General features: G+C 47.1%; 1 protein-coding gene across 2 annotated transcripts; it reads left to right on the top strand.

Annotated features, from left to right (window-relative positions):
• The first annotated feature begins 259 nt into the window (after positions 1-259).
• Positions 260-2962, top strand: NKX2-5 (NK2 homeobox 5). 2 transcript variants are annotated; one of them, XM_065690948.1, is made up of 3 exons: positions 260-892; positions 1573-1781; positions 1970-2962. In XM_065690948.1, the coding sequence occupies exons 1-3, from the start codon at positions 610-612 to the stop codon at positions 2342-2344; spliced, it is 867 nt and encodes a 288-aa protein (XP_065547020.1). In that variant the 5' UTR covers positions 260-609; the 3' UTR covers positions 2345-2962. The 2 variants fall into 2 exon arrangements, with proteins under 2 accessions (XP_065547020.1, XP_065547019.1); XM_065690947.1 differs by having other exon boundaries at positions 273-892; positions 1573-2281.
• Positions 2963-18838: the final 15876 nt, after the last annotated feature.

Genomic DNA, 18838 nt, shown 5'->3' with positions numbered 1-18838 from the left:
TCTATATAAACCTTAAGCACACGCCACGCAGCAGTGAACTCCCGTTTTCTAGTTCCTGCGATCGGATATTGCAGAACAGTAAAATCGAAACCTCCATTCCCTCGCTTAAAAAAAAAATAAAATGAAATCAGCACATATTTGGTTGATGGTTTCCTCCCGGCCTGTTTATTTAATCTGACTGTATGATAGATGGCATCAGATAGTGGCTTTGTACACATTAGGCCATTCTGGATTCCTCTTTTTTTTTTTTTAATGGATCAACAAACTCAGCCGGGAAAGGCTGGATAAATACAGTGCCGCCCCTTTAAATGAGTGGAGATGTTTTTGAGATGTATTACTATATTAGGTGACATGGAACTTTGCATCTCTCATACCATCACTGCAATGTTGGCCAATAGAAAGCTAAAGTCACCCAAAAACTGCCTAGTCCCTCCTTCCCTTCCCTTATGGTCTGGTCCTACCTGCCTCCAGTGCACAAATCAAGGCTACTCTCTGGAATGCTATGTGCCCCCTCCGTGAGCCCACGCTCCACCACTGCTCCAGGTTGGCTGCTTCTCAACTCCCTTTCCATGACCCTGAGCTCCGACCGCTGCCCCGCTTTCCTCCGCAATGTTTCCTAGCCCTGTGACAACGACGCCCTTCTCGGTCAAGGATATTTTGAACCTGGAACAGCATCAGAGCGGCCTGGCCTCCATGGAGCTCTCCTCGCTGGCCTCCCCGTCCTGCATGCTGGCCACCTTCAAGCAAGAGGCGTTCGGCGCCGAATCCCCGGCCCTAACCGGCCCGCGGGAGGAGCTGCCCGAGGCAGCCAAAACCACCTTCCCCGGCTCCTACTACGTTAAGAGCTACGTGGAGATGGACTCAGCCAAGGAGGCCAAGGCGGACAAGAAAGGTAAAGAACATCGGTACTGCCCGAGCTGAGAAAGAGGGAGTGGGGGGGAAGGGGATGCCCAGCTTGGAGCTCCCGGGGACAGAGCGAGGCTGCGGGAGAGAGGAAGAGCATCTTCATCCCCCCCGCAGACCCGTGGTGCAGGAGCGGGCAGAGGCATCGCAGGCAGCGTCCCCTGACCCGGCCCGGAGGCCCGCCCCCGCCGCGGTCCCCGACCGCGGCTGTGGCTGGGGCCGCTGCCATGCTGGCTGCCCGATGGGCCGGGTAAGGCTGCAGGATGATACGTGAGGCCTCGAGTCCAGAAATTAGGCGACAAATCTATTTCCTAGTTCGTTCTGCTGACTACGCCCGTGGGTCAGGGTGGGATTCGGTACAAAGACCAACCGCGATAAACCCAGGCTGTGGCAGAGGCAGTTGCAACTAAAATCAGTGCACGGATCATCCTTTTCATACAGATGAACGAACAAAGACCGACGGAAAACTGCTAAAGAGATACTTAAAGAGTGCGGCAGGGCCGGTGACCGCGGCGGCCTGCGGGGCCGAGGCACAGCGCGGCCGGCAACTGCTGGGAAAGAGCCGGGGCTCAGTCGTGGTGCAGGCTGTTTACTGAGCGTTGCTTTATGTTTTTTCTGCACATCTTCCCCCCTTCTCCTTTTTTCCTTTGCCCATTTATTTCCCTGCAGAACTGTGTTCCCTGCACAAGAGCCTGGAGCAGGAGAAGAGAGACCTGGAAGATCCCGAGCGCCCCAGACAGAGGAAAAGGAGGAAACCTCGCGTCCTCTTTTCTCAAGCCCAAGTCTACGAACTGGAGAGAAGGTTCAAGCAGCAGAAATACCTCTCTGCTCCCGAGAGAGACCATCTAGCGAACGTCCTAAAGCTCACCTCCACCCAGGTGAAAATTTGGTTCCAGAATCGAAGGTATAAATGCAAAAGGCAGAGACAGGATCAGACCCTCGAAATGGTGGGCATCCCTCCCCCCCGGCGGATAGCGGTGCCGGTGCTGGTCCGCGATGGGAAGCCCTGCCTGGGGGAGTCTTCTCCCTACAGTTCGCCGTACAATGTCAGCCTCAACCCCTATAGCTACAACGCCTACCCCGCGTACACCAACTACAACAGCCCCGCCTGCAACGCCAACTACAACTGCAACTACCCGTCCATGCAGACCATGCAGCCCTCGGCGGCCGGCAACAACTTCATGAACTTCAGCGTAGGGGACTTGAATTCCGTGCAGACACCCATCCCGCAGGGAAACGCGGGGATCTCCACGTTACACGGGATCCGAGCCTGGTAGAGCCGCCCCTGCCCCGCTCCCCTCCGTGGACCACGGCCACCGGCGAGACCCCGGCGCCGGTGATGAAGGGGCCCTGGCCGAGCCTGCGAGCCGGTCTCGGGACATATCCAGGCTACGGGGGGTGTGAGGACAGTTCAATGCAGCATCCCGGCGGAGGTCACTAGCCTAGCGGCCATTTCCAAGGGGAGGGGGTCTCCAGTATTTCGTGCGATGGCTGCGCTGCCGGCAGGAACAGAGCGGGGAGCCTCCCGCAGCTCCCGAATCCTCCTTCCACCGGTTCTCCCCGGTAATTCTCCTCCTCCCTTCCTCTAAAGCAGCCGGGCATTTCGCTCGACTTGGTCCCAACAGCAGCTACCCAGGCCCTTCAACTTTTATAAATTTTTACTCTATATTAATTATTAATGAGATCCACATTTGATTTTTGCACTTCCCGTCCGGTCCCTGCTGTCTGGCCAGTTCAGCATCCCGCCAAGCCCCCAGGTCTCCACTCGCGGGGCCTCTCACGACGCCGCCGACATCGGCTGCGCCCCGGTACCGGGCCGGGAGAGGAGCCGGCGGAGGCTCCAGCCGTCGCTCGGGGGAGGACAGACCCCCCTACACACACCCCGACCGAGAATACAGACACTGCGACCCGCCAGGTCCCCGTAGGGTTATGCACTAAACCGTGAGTTAGTATTGAAATGCACTGTCCGCCCCTTGCCCCGCCGCCCGTTCGTACGTGTTTCCCTTTGCTGTAGTAGCTGGTGGAGATCAGCGAGTTGTCATTAAAGAGAGTGGCTTAACCTTACGCGTCCCTGGAGTTCCTTGCACGGCCCGGTCCACCCGGTCCTCCGCAACATCCCCCGGGTTACGACCGCCCTTCCCGGGGGCTCTCACTGGTCCTCTCCGGGCCCCTTGGCCTGCCGGTCCGTCCCCCCCCCCCCCCCGCCCCGCTTTGTGTAGCCCTCGCGTAGTTTCAAACAATTCGCTTTTTGAAGCCTGCAAACGCTGCTTGTATTTTAACGTATTTTAACGCATTAAAAAAAAAATACATTTTAAAGTCGCTTTTTGAGCTCACAGCCCGGGCAGCCCCGCAATGCCCCGGACCGTCTCCCGGTCGCTCCGAGTCCCCGGGAGCGAGAGGCTGGTTTCTTCCCTGCACAGAAGAGCGATGCAAGGGGGGATCAAAACACACCCCCAGCCGAGGGGATCGGGCTCTGCTGCAGGGGAGCCGCACACAGCCCTTCTGCGGGAGGTTGCCACAGCCCCTCCGCACCCTGTGCCCACCAGGGAGAGGAGAAAGGACCCCCCCGCCTGCGCCGGCAGCGAGCGGGGCTCCCAGTGCCCGGCTCCCTGCCTCTCCTCGGCATCAGCCCCAGCCTCCCAGCCGCTTTTACAGTAGTCGCTATCAAATGTCAATTATTGGGAGTGAGAAACAACAAACATTGTAATTCAGCGCAGTCAAAACATCCTCTGAGTGTCTGAGATTGTCCGGCCCAGTGACAAGGCGATTAAGGGAACCTGCAACCTCTCCTGATTCGGCCATATCGGTCCCATCAGTAAACAGGGATGGAGACAGGGTGGCTGTGGCCCTGGGACATGGGATGAAAGGCTGCCGGTGAATGGAAGCTGCTTGCAGCCTCTATCCCTCCTTCCCAAGGGGACCAACCTCACACACCCCCCAAGGTAGGATTGCACAGATAAGGAGCTCCAACCTCCTTCCTATCCCTGCAAATGGAAGAGGACCCCTTGGGTGCTGCTCACAAAGCCCCTAATGCGGGGTGGGGCACAGGACACAAGAGTCTTCAGCAGATGTTAGAGAGACAGCAGGTTAGCTAGAAAATACTCTGCTCTAAAAGGGTCTGAGAGCCCCACACAAAGATTACTGGAGAGGGCAGGTAAAAGATGGGTTTGAACTCTGCCACTGCTGGATGCAGTTTGGTGCTTTAGTTTGCCTGATCTATAAAATGGGCACAGTGCTGCCACACCGCTCCGTGACACTGGTGTCACAGGCAGTTGGATACTGCCCCTGCAGAGTTTGGCACGGTCACAGGGAGCCCTCAGCAGACAGGACAGTCCTGAGTTAACATGGGGGAAAAGCATTAAAATCAGCTAAGACTTGAACCACTACTTGTAGAAACTGGCTCTGAGCAGGGCTCTTTATTAGGTGGTCTACCAAGATGGACTGCACTGGGAGATCAGGAAAAGCCACAGCATAAAGTAACTCCACACAACAACATAGCACCCCTCTCCACATACTCAAATCATCCTTTCCCTTCCTCAGATCCCTTAACTTCTTCAGATCTGTTTATTTTCCTCCTATATCTCAGAGCTACAGCTATCAAGGAATCCAACTGTCCAGTGGGATTCAACCTGCTGCTGTTGCTTTCCAGAGGTTGTTCTGGGCACCAGCTTTGGGTCCAAATCCCAGGACTGCACTGTGCTCGTTCTTAATAGGGGTAGATGTACTACAGCCCACACTGCTGCTCTCACGTTCCCCTCCTCCCTGCACTTCACCATTCCTGCTGGAATTGCATCACGAGCAGATGCATAGCAGGATAAGACAGCGGCTTGGAACAGCAGCTGGAGCCCTGGAGCCAGTTCAGAAAGCGATTTGGGCAGAGGACACAACCGCAGCTGGCTGAGGCTGAGCAGCACCACAGCCCAGCTCTGGCAGAGGCTCCAGCAGCCCAGAGCCAGGCACGGCCTTTAAACCTTTCATTAGCTGGATTAAGGGGAAGTGCAAGAGCATGTACGGTAGGAATTAACCCCCAGCACATTGATTTTGGCCAAGGGGGGCTCACATGCACAGACACCCCATTGTTACGAGTCCTCCCTTCTGCAGCCCCACAGCAAGAACAGCCGCTGCAGCCAGTACAGCCACAGGGTCAGGTGGTGGTAAAAGGTCTTCCCGGGATTTCTGACGGCACCCGTGCCGTTGGCACACACCACGGCACGCTGATGTGCTGCCCTGCGCCCGGTCCTCTCAAAGGAAGAATTCAATGCAACAGTCCCGACACGTTTCTCTGCCTGAACCCAAAGTGTTTCACATCTACAGAGCAATAGGAAAAGCCTTGTGCTTGGGAAACATTATTCCAGAGGAAAATACAGCACACTGGCACTCCCGCAAAGTGAACCTGAAATCAGACATCCTCTCAGTGTTTGGGGGCATGCTAAGGAGTGTAGGAAAAACGTTCTAATAAGATTTGCACTTGGATTTGATCTCAGTTGGCTTGTTTCGGGTTATGCAGCCTGGCATTGGTATCATTTCTCTGTGTCAGACCAGGGTTTTTAGAAGTCAGTGCCCCGACTCCACCTACAGGTAACAGGGCAAGTGCAGCTCAGCACCACTTGTCTTCTTGAGACAAACTGCATCTGGTAGGGTTTTACAGACTTCTTGGAATTCACACAATTTGTACAGGAACGAGTTGTCAGCTGGAAGGGACTGATACCAAATCCCTCGCCTTCAGCAGCGTTGTAGGAACTGAAGTAATTGTTTTTCCCGAATAACACCCCTGCAGTTCCTAAAGTGCATCTGTGGCCAGAATTTTATTTCTTAATTCAAGGAATTTTCACATAGAAAGTTGTTCTCTGGAATCAGAACACAAGGAGATACGGTCCTGGAAGGAATTAGCTAAATGTTTCAATGTTCCCGAGAAGCCCAGCAGGAAAACAACAGATCAACAACCCTCTCTCCCTAATTCATCCCCCTGGCAACAGTTCAGATCAGTATCAGCAGTAAGTGATTTCTCGTTAATAGGGATTATTAAGAAGAATCAACACCTTTAAAATGCTACTCCATCTTGTCTTCCAAATGAGAAAGGGATAGGCTTTCAGCCTGGAATCTGATTTTTCATTCCTGGGTGGTTCATCTCGACTACAACACAAACTTAATGCTACATTTTAGTGCAAAAAGAGAGGGAAGTCGAGGTTTCTCCTAAGAAAAGATCAGGCTCTGGCAATACATTTGTGAAAGTTAATCAATCAAGGTTTAGCAAAGTGACAGGGAGTGAGCTATTTGAAAATCGCTACCTGCCTCCTGCAGTCATTTTAAACCCTGCCACCCCAGAGATTCATCCAGTAAGAAAGACCCATTTAGCAACACAATCATCCTCAGAGCAGTCCATCAGACACAGGCCTTTCATAACCTCTCCCAAGTTCCAGTAGGTGTTTTTCCATCAGCTTTCCCTCTCCTAAAACAGCTTCCTTTATTATCTTAGTACAAACTCCAATCCAGCCTCAGCAGAGGTCTCATCCTTACTGCTTCCTCCACTTCATGAGCAGTGCACTGAACACAACAGATTTTTCCTTCTAAGTACGAACAAGGATCTCAAATTCACCTCTTCTCACTTTCCACTGTGGTCCTTTGGAAACACAGAGCAAAAGCAGCAGCTGAACTAGGATATTGCTGCCACTCTAGCTACAGTGAAGGTTGTATTGCTGTGCCTTAGCTAATGGACTGATTTTAAAGCATCTCTACCATTTGTATTGCAGTACTGCACAGACTTACCACAAACCGTGACTTGAAATGGCTTCTAGAGCTGACTGAGTAAAAATAGGTGAGTTTCTCTGTCTTTGCAAAAAGGAGTTACTGGAACTGCAAATCATATACAAGCTATGCCAATGGAGTCTGGATGAATACACTAAGAGGCAGGATAAGGCAGAAAATGAACTGTTTCCCAGAAACTGAACAAGGGGAAAAGCTGACAGAAGCCCAGCAAGAGAGATGAAAATGTAGCAGAGCAAAGCAGGGCATTTTTAAATCAGCTCTGTGTGCTGAGCAATTGAGGTACTGACTCCACCAAGACTGTAAAATATCTGTCAAGTTATTCCTGCTTAAAATAACTCTTTTTGGTGTCAACAAAGAAGTATGGGTGAATGGCTAAAACACAGGTCTGTAAGGCAGGAGATCTGGGCACTTTTCCCAGCTCTATTAGAGAGCCACATCACATTTGCAATTGGGTCTGTACAGGCAGACCCCCACTCCTATACAACTGTAAGCAGGGGCTGGACAAGTGCAGGGCTTCACCGAGACCATTTGCAGAGGTCACTCAATGCTCACTCAGTTTGATGTGCTGAAAAAATTCGGTTGTCCAAAAGAAAAAGTGACTTGCCAAAGGGCAATGCTCTTAGTGGCCAAAATAATTTCATTTAAGGTCGGATAAAGTTAATTGGTCTTGGGGAGACATCGTGGAGCTAAATTACTATTTCTGGAGATGGAGAGGCTGAAAGAGAAACAAGCATGAATGACACTACTGTACAGTGGGCAAGGTCAGGAGTTAACAGGCTCAAATAGGAAAAGAAAAGCAAGTTTGTCAAATTCTGTGAACTGCTCTACCTACTATTTAGTAAGAAACATAACAATTTAGAATGCTGAAGTTTTAGCCCTAGGACCAACAAATCTGGTTGTTTAACAATTCAGTAACTTCCACAGTTAAAAACACTCTCAAACATTTTCTAGGTGTTCTATGTATTTGGAATAGGATTTGCTGCAAGAACATATCATCGTTTATTTTAGCACAGCAGACATTTCCTAAATAGACTGCATTGTCTTCCAGCACAAGCTTTGAATAAGTCACAGCACTGGCTCCTAGAAATTGCCCCCGGATCCCATTTTCCTGGCCAGCGTTTTTCTTGTACTCCTTCCTATCTGTGTAAAATAAAAGCAGCTCTGGGAGCAGTCACTGCGGTCAGCGGAGGTGCAGCACACAGACATGTGCACAGCGCTGCCTGGCTGTCGTCAAGAGCAGCCGTTAACAAACAGGTCACAAAAACCCATCCAAACCAATATCAGTCAAATAAAGAAGTTTCTTTTATTTTTAAATGCAAAAAAAATATATATATATATATATATATAAAGTCCTACTGCCTGGCTTGAGAACTCAGCTCGAATGATATCCAGGAGATGATTTATGCTATTGCAGAGAAGGAAAATATAAATCTTAGTTGATTTGAGGTTTTCTGTCGTGCTCTTTGCATCTTGCAGTGTCAGCTGCTGCTTCCCTCTCTGCTTCATACCCACAGAGAGATCCATCCTGCAATTACACACACTTCACTTTACGGACATGGTTAATCCCACTGAAGATTCTCATACCAACACAGTGTACGAGGGCTCACTGTGGAAGTAGACGGACATGCTGACACTTGGCTACATTTCTGGCATCCTCCCATGCTGAAGCTCTAGTATCCTTCTGCTGTTTATTTCTGGTTGTGAGGCTTAGGGAAGCTTTTATACTTGTTCTGGGTTACGGGTTGCAGCTGAGTTTTTCTTTCAAATTACGTGCTCAGAAAGCAATCCTTACCCTGTACATCAGTGAGTATTGCAGGAGTCCCCATTTTACAGCCACTAAACATACAGACATGCCATGCATACAGCTGTGCTCAGAATGCAGGTTTCTCACTGGCATCTTTATAGACAGCCCTTTTCAAGCAAGGCCAGAAAAATTTCTTTACTAACCCTTGTTCTAAAGACATGAAAGCAGAACTGCTGCTATAAAAAGAGACATTCTGCCGTATCTCTCATCCAACACTCACAGGCACCCAGCGTGCTCATCTGGGACCTCGGGCTAATTTCTCCTTCTAGATGTACACAAAATAAAATAGAATCAGTGAGAGCTGCTGGTCATCCGCATCTCTGAGAGGCAGGCCAGAGATGACCACCACTGGTTAGACACCAACTTAGAGTGCACCAGGATTTCATGTTGAGAATTTAAGTCTAAATGTTTTCTTGCACAGTGAGGCATTAGAAATGGAAACCACATTTCTCTATTCAGTCCTCAGAGGTAATATTATCTACAGCGTTTTGTTTTCATACACACAAAGATTATCTCCCATGTAATAAGATGAAAATAAATACTCGGTATTTTTTCCCCCTATCAAAAAGTAAGGGCATATGAGAGAATCACCCCTCATGCAGCACAGCACACTGGAATGACAGGGACAGTCATAGGTTAATTTCCAAACATCCTCTTTGATTTTCTTTGTTTCCTAACCACATTTCCAGTCCTATTGGCCTCAATATTCTGGTTGTGAAAACACTGTGCTCTGTCCCTTTGATCAGCTAGTGAAAAGCCCTTTCATGTCTTGCTGTCTTCATTACCTTACATTTTAATTGCTTGCCTTGCATGGGACAGACAGGTGGTACAAGGTCACAACAGGAGATGATAGATGGCTTTCGGCAGTGCACATCCAGATTACACATGCTCAAATCAACCTGTGCGGCAGTAACTTGTCCTGTGCTGGGGATCAGTGGGGCACGCACATCTGATGGCTCAGACACCAAATACCTATTTTAGCTCCTATTGGAAAATAGCAATGAACTATGCTTCTTCAGTTCTTTTAGAGGAGTGTTTCAAAGCACCACACACACACAAATTGTTACTTATCCAAGCACCATTATCCCTACAAGCTACTGGGACCACCATTTCACATATCCAGAAACAGGGACTTAACTCAAGCTACTTAGAAGATCAGGGAGTGTTGGAGGTGTAATGCCAAAGTCTCACATCAAAGCTCCCGCACAGATGGTTGAGCCCTAGTGGAGCGATGATTTCTGAATAAAAGAATCCATATCAGATGCCAATCTTATTTTAAATCACATAAAATCACTGGATAAACAGAAATAGTTTTCCTTTTACACACCCAGAACTTCCCTTCTTTTCCCCCTAGAAGATGACAGTTCAGTGCTTTGGACCCCTGATGTACAGGAACTTCAGTTTCACCCTGACTCCATCTACTTATGCTTAGCAACTGTGTACACCCATCATTGCTATGCTACAGAAGGATTCTTCTCTAATCCATTTGATTTGCTAACTTCTTGGTCATGGCAAGAGTTACACAGGTTTGTTGCAAGGATAGCTATACAGGATAATAGGTACCATACTGCCATTTTACCTACTCAAACGGGGAAAAGGCAAGAAATCACAAGGAGGAAAACTAACTTCAAACTGTACTGTAGATATCAGGCTAGACCATCTTACTTGTCCTTTTTAGCCTTAGAAACCTTTAGATGGAACAAGTGGGCTCCCAGAGCAAAGGCTGGATACAAATATGCTCCTGAATATCATGTAATTCAGACCCAAACTTGAGTTAAAGGCTCTTTGTAGGACAAAGAAGCCATGACATCAGTTCTGGTGACATAGGATGCTATCCTGGTGAAAGTCAATACTCAACTTGTCTTGTGTAAGAACGTATTTTGGAGGTAGATCCATTGAAACCTCAGTGTAAAACCAAAACAGAATGGAGAGGGTATTTTGCCAAAAATCAGACACTTATTTGCTTCCCATAGTAAAATGCACTTTACTACAAGCACAAAATTAATTGGTTTAAAGATACTTCTGCAGGAAAGCTAGACTGGTCCTCCAAGATTTGTCTGGAAGGACAGAGACCCTGACCAGCTGCAGAGCAGAGGGAAATGTCTCCTGACTACTTTTTTCCTCCTCTCCATGCCTCCCAGATGGCCATTCCTTTCATTTCTAGGCAGGTTCCTTCCCTTCACACAGCTGTTCCCAACTGCAGCCGAAATCAAGACACTGGGACTCATTAGCTCTACTCATTCCTTTCATCCAGAAGTCAACGTGACATGCTCAGGAAGCGTAAGTGACAGGAGTCAAGTTTAGGCTGAGGTACAGGTGTCTGGGGCTGAAGAGGCTGCTCAAGCAATTACAATTCAAGCAATTAGCTCCCACTTACACCAGCTTGTTCTTACTTTTTTTTGTAGGTGAAAAAACATCATACAAATTTTGCACATTTTGGCGTGTGCCAGTTGAAGAGCATCATCCTCTTCAAAATACATTAGCCAGATGCTTTCAAATCCAAAGCCTCCTTTGAGACCATTCCTGTTTTATCAACCAAGATAGCAGCATCCCACCCAGCTTCCAAGGGAAAATAAAAGCATTGAGAGGATGCTCAAAAATCAGTTGAGAAAAAGAATACACCACCGGGCTTCGTTCTGTATTTCTATTGTTTCCTCAGAAACAGAACTGATGATTTGGGAATTTTTGAGTCGCTGACATGTTGTGGGGAATTTTGGGGGAAAAAAGTAATAAAAATCACTCTGAAAACACAGTCTTGCTGTACTTACTATTCTTCAGAGTGCTCTTTACCATTGTTCAGCATGCACTGTTTGGTTTGCTTTTATCAATAAACTCTGAATTGGTGAGATCTTGAAATTGGGAAGACCCTATTTTGATTGTAACTGACATTCATTTAATGCAGAATCTTGAGATGGCCGTTTAGCTTCACACGTCGCACTACAGAGAGAGTTCAGGTGAGGAGCAAGGGTCCTCCATTGCCCATTGAACACAGGCAGGCTGCAAGGACACAGACAGAAATCTCTGCTTTCAAGTGCTTGGATGGAAAAATGGATGGGGAGGGGGTGAGTGGGGGAAAGCTTTTGCACAGAGAGGAACTGACTTTTCAAAAGAGAAAACACTTTCTGATGGCCTGAGCTAAAGATAGGATGAGCTCAACCAGCAGCTTTTTAAAGCAGCAGATCTCCTCTTATCACAAGTCCCCAGGGAGGGGAATGGTGCTTACATCAAATAGGGTGTTTTAGAGCTCTTTTACCCTCACAAGCATCACCCACAGTGCCAGCATCTGTGAGCCACTGGTCCTGCTGGAGACCTGGCTGTACCCCAAAAGCCTGGAGGGACCTTTCTCAGAGCAGCTTCCCCATTACCCCATGCTCCATTTGGGTACCGCAGAAGGGTGCTTTCTTTATCATTTTGACTTTTGACCTTGAGATGGAAGGGGATTTGCCCTGCCACCATTACTGTTTCCATCCAGCCCAAACCCCCTCCACTTCCTGAAATAGGGATGATTTAGAAAAAGGGCATTGAGGTGATAGATTTGTCAAGACCAGGGGTCAAGTTTATGTTGATCTACAGGTGTCACAGGCATATTGATCCAGTGATGAAGGTCTCTGAAAGGTCGCCATAAATCCTCAAGGGGATGAAAATACCACATAACTTGCTTGCAGATGTTGCAGAAGTAACCAGATAAGGTAAAGCAACCGCCCAGCAAGTGTTAACAGACACCGTTAGAGCAACAGGTGATGCCACAATGTTATTTTGCCATAAACCAGGGTGGCCAAACCTATAAAGAGGTGAAAACATCAAGCAAATCAGGCCTTTGTCAGGGTAAAATAAGGACATTTGTTTCAACTTAAATTGGGGCATCTTTGACTTGCAGGAGAGGAGACAAACACTTTGCCCTTTATGGTCAGCACTTCCCATGCATTTCCCTGGCAGATGTGAATTATACCTAACTCAAAAATACTTCAGTGAGCACAATTACTTTCGAATGGAACAGTTCAGCTGGAAGAATGGATGACCTCCAATGATCACCTAGTCAAATTGCCTGATTCTGCAGATAGAAAAACCATTACACTAGGTACAGCCATAGCAGATACGTAAAAGGAATCTCTTTGCCCTAATTCCCAGCTCCTGAGCTAACGCTGATGCTGAAGTTCTCCGAAGCATTTGACAATGACCAGTGTGCATGTCATGAGCTCTGTAGCCAGGGACCCCGTGGACCTCTCCAGTGGCAGCTCAGGCTCAGGGCTTCCATGATTCTAGTGTCTGAGCCCAGCAGTTACTGCAGAGCGTGATGCTCAGTCCCTTTATCACGTCTCCTCTCCCCGTGGCAGCCAGAGCGAGGTCTAATTTTAAAAAGCAGTGATACGGTGCTGTTGCAGTCACACACGTTCCAGTTTGCGGCTGGGTATTTAAATATAAATGTGCATAAGCTGCCCTTCAGTTAGGCTATTGTCCAGTGGACTATATGGAGAGGACTTCAACAAAATGCAGAAACTTACTAACTTGTGGAAGCTCAACAGTTAAAACAGATGACTTGCCGATTTTACTTTGCAGTAACTTTGAGATTAATAATCCAAAGCACTTCTCTGATCTAGATAAAGTAATTGTAATAAGGACAAGCTAATAACAAACCCCCAATTTTTACACTACTTGGAAGAATAACGCTTAACACATTAAATCAAGACAACACATTTTCCTTTGTGGTACATTCCAGTGAAAGTTAGAAATATAATGGATCTCATGGGAATTAATAAATCCTATTGAGATAGAAGAAACCCAGAACTTAATTGAAAATAACTATCAAACTGCAAATTAACATTACTCTTCATAATTTGCCTATTAAAAATGAGAATTATATTCCAATATAGGGATTTTTTTTATGAGAGAAAAATGCTTATTATGAGAATAATGTGCAATAAATCAGAGTGCAGCTCAGTACATCTTGGCCATCGCATGCAGCTGTCGCCGTCAAAGCACAAAGATTAATTTTAGAAACGTTTGCAGCATCTGTGTGGCAGTTTCAGTGCTAACACTCATTTATAAGCAGAATAAAACATAACATGTATTTGTGCTTCCAAGCGGGGCTTTCATCTGTGCGAGCCCCTGGTCTGCCCTATAGGTGCAAGCAGGCAACTCGCACGCCTTGGGTAGGGACATGTGGGAGTATTTTGCTGAATAGTGCCCAAAACATCTAAGAACACATACAGTGATGTTTGCAGCACGGCTGGTTTCTCCCGTGAGTGACTGTGGACCCAATACTGGAGAAGGTTTTAAACCCACCCTTGCTACCTTTACCCACACTGAGCCCGAACATGCCGGAATTCGCACTGGCTTTGCTGTGCTGGGGCCAGCTGGGCAGGGAAGGGGTGAAGCGGCGCAGGACTCGGCAGAACTTTATTTCACAGTGCTACCTAGTGGTTTCTGGAATAAACGATCAGTTTGTCAGAGTGCATTCTCCATACAGAACCTCAGTGTGAAACGCATACAAGTGCATATAAAATCTAAACCTCCATCGCTGCCTGAGATGGGTAGGAACTATATATTAACACAGCAGAAGGGAAAAAAAAGGAAGCCAAAAAGTGAATAAGAACACTAGCAAACTAATCCTGAGCTTTTCTCACTGGATATTCATCCACACATGCACAGCAACCACCCCATCCCAACCTCCCGCAGCTGTACTGGGTGCCAGGACAGGCGGCACCTTTATTCAACAATCAGGACTTTTCCTCCTTCACCACTGCCAAGGATTAGCACAAGAACATGGAACTAGCGGCATTCATGGCCCATCACAGACTGTTTCTCCCCTTTTGATCCTCTCCCACAGCATCAGAAGATGTTAATGCCAGGCTCGGATTAGATTTTCCCAGATTTCCTGCCAGCATGAGGACACTCATCAGAAAGAGTGACAAAACCTCCTCCCCTCCAAAAACCCTTTCATGCTCTTCTCAAGCTTTCCTTTGCTCTATTACAATGACAGTGGCTGCTGAACTGTTCTGCACTGCTCAGTATCACCTCCTCCCCACTGTGCATCTGCCAGCCTATATTGATCTATATACTGATACAGATCTATAGCACTTCATTTTCCAAGTACCCTGGCAAAGGAGCAGGGCTATTATCCTGTGTATGCCCACACAGAAGATAGCACTGCCTGCGTGCCAGGTTTAGGTGCCACGGCAGCACAAATAAATGAAGTCCTGTTAAAAACTGACAGGGCAAACCAAGAGCCAAGCCTGGCAGGATTCAGTGGAAGATGTTAAACCCAAGGATGAGACGCAGCCACTGGCCGTGATGGTTTTCCCATATTTAGAAAGAGGAGAACGGTACTTGCTTCCCTGGGCAATGCCTTATGATCACCAGATGAAAGGAGTCATGTAAGTACTAAGTAGTATTAATAGTCACAGGCACAATATATATATATGAGAATAATATAGTCAAACAATACTTAACAGTTATTTCCAATAGCAACATTTGTATAATGCCACTGACACTCAACTGCTGATAAGTTGGACACACTTAAGGAATTTTAATAAGCCTTTGAAAAGCTTTAACTGATGTGAATTAAGCCCCGAGATAACGTCGCTGCAGGGCTATCATTCTCCAGTTAAAAATAATTGATCTTGAATGTAAACGTCGCTTCTTGCGCCCCAGTGTACAAAGGCAAAGAAAATGTCATTTGTCACCAGCAGCGTCTGGGGCTGATGAGCACGTTTCTAGAGAAGCTGCAGCACCTCTGCGCTGTGCCTGGACCCACGAGGGACCCTGCGGCTCTGCTCACCCAGAGCTTTTGCTCCCACACAGGGTCACAGACAAGGTACCTCACAGGAACGAGATTCAGATATGTTAGTTAACAATACACGTGTGGTTATTATTACACTGGCACTAAATCCAGTGCCTTAGGGCACTGTGAGCGAGTACAGAAAGGATTGCTAATACCTTTTGGCTTTAATCCACAAAAATAGCTTTGCTGCCACTCGCCTCTTGCAGAGGCAGAAGCAAAGTCTTCATCTAGATTTTAGTACTGAACATAAGAGCTTTTTCTTTTGGAGAGGAATATTCTATATTTACTGCCTGTTGTTCCAGGCGTGAAGCCTTTCCTAACTGGCATTTTCTCTCCCAAAGCTCACTGTCCTTCCTGGGATCCTCTAACAGACTAATGTAATGTCTTTTTGACAAGGTGATAAAACCAGGTCTTGTTGAAACCTGCAAACCTAAACATTCACCCACATCTTCATAGAAATTAATTAACTTGCAGTGATGAGGACGTAAATTCCCACTTGCTGTCCTTCAGCACGAATATTACCCTATTGTCTACAAAGTTATTTACCGTAACTCAGGAACTAAGTTTGGGTCAAAGTCTGCAATTATCCGAGATACTGGGGCAAAGACAAGACAATTTTAAACAAATCTGAAAATACAGAGAATTGTGGGGTTTTTCTTCTCCCCCCCCCCCCCCTTTTTTTTTTGTCTGGTTGGTTTTGAATAAGCAGAAAGATTACTGGCACAAAGGAGTCAGTGAAAGCCAGGAGTCACTGGCATTAAGCTACTTGCATTTTTGCTTCAGCTCTTTCCAAATATCATCTCTGACATTTAAACAAATGGGAATAACATAATGATCCTTGGCAACATCTGTAATTTTATGTCCAAATGCAAAGCAGCAAAAGCAGCAGGCTTTTAAGAACATGTCTCGGAAAGGAATTTGTCATTGTTTAATCCAAAATATACAGCATTGATATACATATAATAGATCATTTTTATATATCTACACACAATATGTAACAATATACAGAACAGGGGACTGCTCGCTGCTCTTGGAAACATCAAGTATTTGCTATTATCAGACACAGGACAGGAGGCCAAATGGATCAATAGACTTAATATAGAAAAATCTTATCTTCATTTCTGACTAGCTAGCCATAATGTCAGCACCTAGATGCCACTGACAGAGTTATCTCCTATCAGCAGCAGCAATAACTCTTTGGTAGTTGGGTGACACCTATGGAAAAGCCAATAACCCGAACAGAAAAATCTTGTCCTGCTGTCCATTCTGAAGATAAAGGGAACCCGATCCACCCCTCCTGGCCTTTGTGCATTTATCAGGACTAGGAAATTGTGCTTTGCAGCCCATGTGGGTTTTAGTTTCAAATCTCCATTCCCATTGGGATGATGCAAACCAAAGAACTTGTGGGTACAAAACCAGACCCCTGGAAGGGTCAGGACCAAAAGCGTCCATGGATGTGATACTTAGCCATCATGCTGTTGAAAAGAAGAAAGCAAAAAGCTTTCATGTTGTTCTATATATATGTGGTTCTATCTATAGGGCCTGGTGTGCGCTGATCCCCGCAGAGACGTTCTCCCTGCCTGCCCTTTGGGCGCTTATCGGGGGACCAGAGGGACGCACGCAGCATTATCACCAGGCCAGGCTCAGAGCAGCCGAGTGCCATTTTCCTTTCATGCAGCCACCGACACCAACCGCGGGGCAAAGCGCTCGGCAGCGCTGCAGCACAGCCCACGACCCTGCCTGGCAGCCTCTAAAAGCAGGAGATAAGTGGGATACGCGAGTCAGCTCTGATGTTGCAGCAGAGACAAAGGTCAGGAGCGATAGCATCTGATCAGCCTCACATTGTGAGGTTAAAAATAAAAGGAAGCCCAAGTGGAAAGGGGAGGCTGCGGTGGTCTAAGGTATGGCAGGATGTCACAGCACCCCAGCGAGAAAACCCTCACCAGATTCGCTTCTCAGTTCCCACCAAATTATTCCCAATGGTTTTGCTTGGCTGCAATTTACCCAGCATTTTAGTACCCGAGACATCACTTTGGGGTAGACACACAGCCATGATTACTGCAGCTTTTGCTTTACAGTAGTACCCAAAGTCCATGCTGGAACCTCAACACCACACAAGCCCAGGAAGTCAAGGCTGGGCCCTTCCTGCTCATAGAGTAAGTGGGAATAGCCATTAGGTGAGGATGTAGCTAGGCAAGAGAAACCGGTACTTGCAAACGCTCCAAGGTTCCAATTTAGGCACTCAACACTTACGTGATAGGCTTAAAATTGTGGCATTAAAAGCAAACCCCAAACCAGAGGAAAATAAAAAGCTGACTTTTAATGACACATTCCAAAGGGTTCACATTAAACCTGTCTGTTTGCTACTGCGAAGACCATATATTTGCTCAAGCAGAATTTGATGCTTTCCATGATCACACGGTGCCAGGAGCTGGGAGTTTATCCTGCAGTTGCTCACATGGGTGGACTGGCAGCCCCAGCCCATAGCACAGAGGAGGGAAAAGCAGTGCTGGCTTTGCTGCCCTTCACCAAGCACACCTACATGGAGACACACAGAAGCCACGTATCCTCTTCCGAGACTTTGCAGAAGTGTGAATAATTGCAGACAGCAGAGGACTTCAGCATTAACCACGCACGCTGTGTATCCGCTAACTTGGAGACCTCCACTGATCCACATGAAGGGCCAGGCCCTAAATGCAGTTAAGTCAATAAAGAGTCCCAGTTCCTTCCTCAGACTGTTGCTCTCTTTTTCTATGGAAGAGGATCACATCTTCAAGACACATCTACAGTGCACAGCCACATCCAGAGCATCTCTCTCAGCACATGACCCAAACTAACTGTCACAGACTCTTCCATCACTTGTTCCTGTGAGCAAACTAAAGCCTAAGCTCATCATTTGCCCTGTTGCTAGAGCAGCCCAGATCCTGTTTGTACCATTATACGAGACAATAAAGTTTAGTTTATTATTATTTATTATTCAGTGTAACAGCCACAGCCTGAACAAGCCCACAGTCATCTGCAGGGACAGACGCCTGCATTAAGCCAGTCCCCAAACAGCTTTAGATAGCGGCAGGATCATGCAAGAGCCCCCGATGCCTTTTATACACCTGAAAACCCGACAGTGCAACGGCACAGATGCAGAGATAGCAGGTGGAGTAATAACTGGTGGCTCACACTTGCAATTAACCCACCAGACAAAGATCCCAGCACAACCTGCAACCAGAGCATCAGTTTTCAGGAATGGGTTATCCCTGCTTGACCAGCTGCTTGGGAAGTGTTTATTTAGTGAATATTCATTGTGAGCATGGACATTCACAGTACACTGGGCAACTGGAAAGATAATAGTGCTCCAAGTCCCGCAGGAGCTAGTTGTGCAAGAAGCATAATATGAATTTAAATGATGTGATGTGAGATTTGTTTCTAGAAAGCATTGGCATTTTAGTTATTTTCCTACCAAGCTCTGAGCAATGCAATACACAGCAGAGAAAGGCGAGAAGTCTGACTTCGCCTGTGAACATTTTAGGTTCTATTAACCTTCTTATTCCTTTATAGACATGACAAATCTGGCAGCCATCAAATCTTGG

Source organism: Lathamus discolor, chromosome 10, assembly GCF_037157495.1.
Source record: "Lathamus discolor isolate bLatDis1 chromosome 10, bLatDis1.hap1, whole genome shotgun sequence".
NCBI classification, from domain to species: Eukaryota; Metazoa; Chordata; class Aves; order Psittaciformes; family Psittacidae; genus Lathamus; species Lathamus discolor.
The sequence above is the reverse complement of the archived record's forward strand: the minus strand, read 5'-3'. Positions and strand labels throughout refer to the sequence as shown.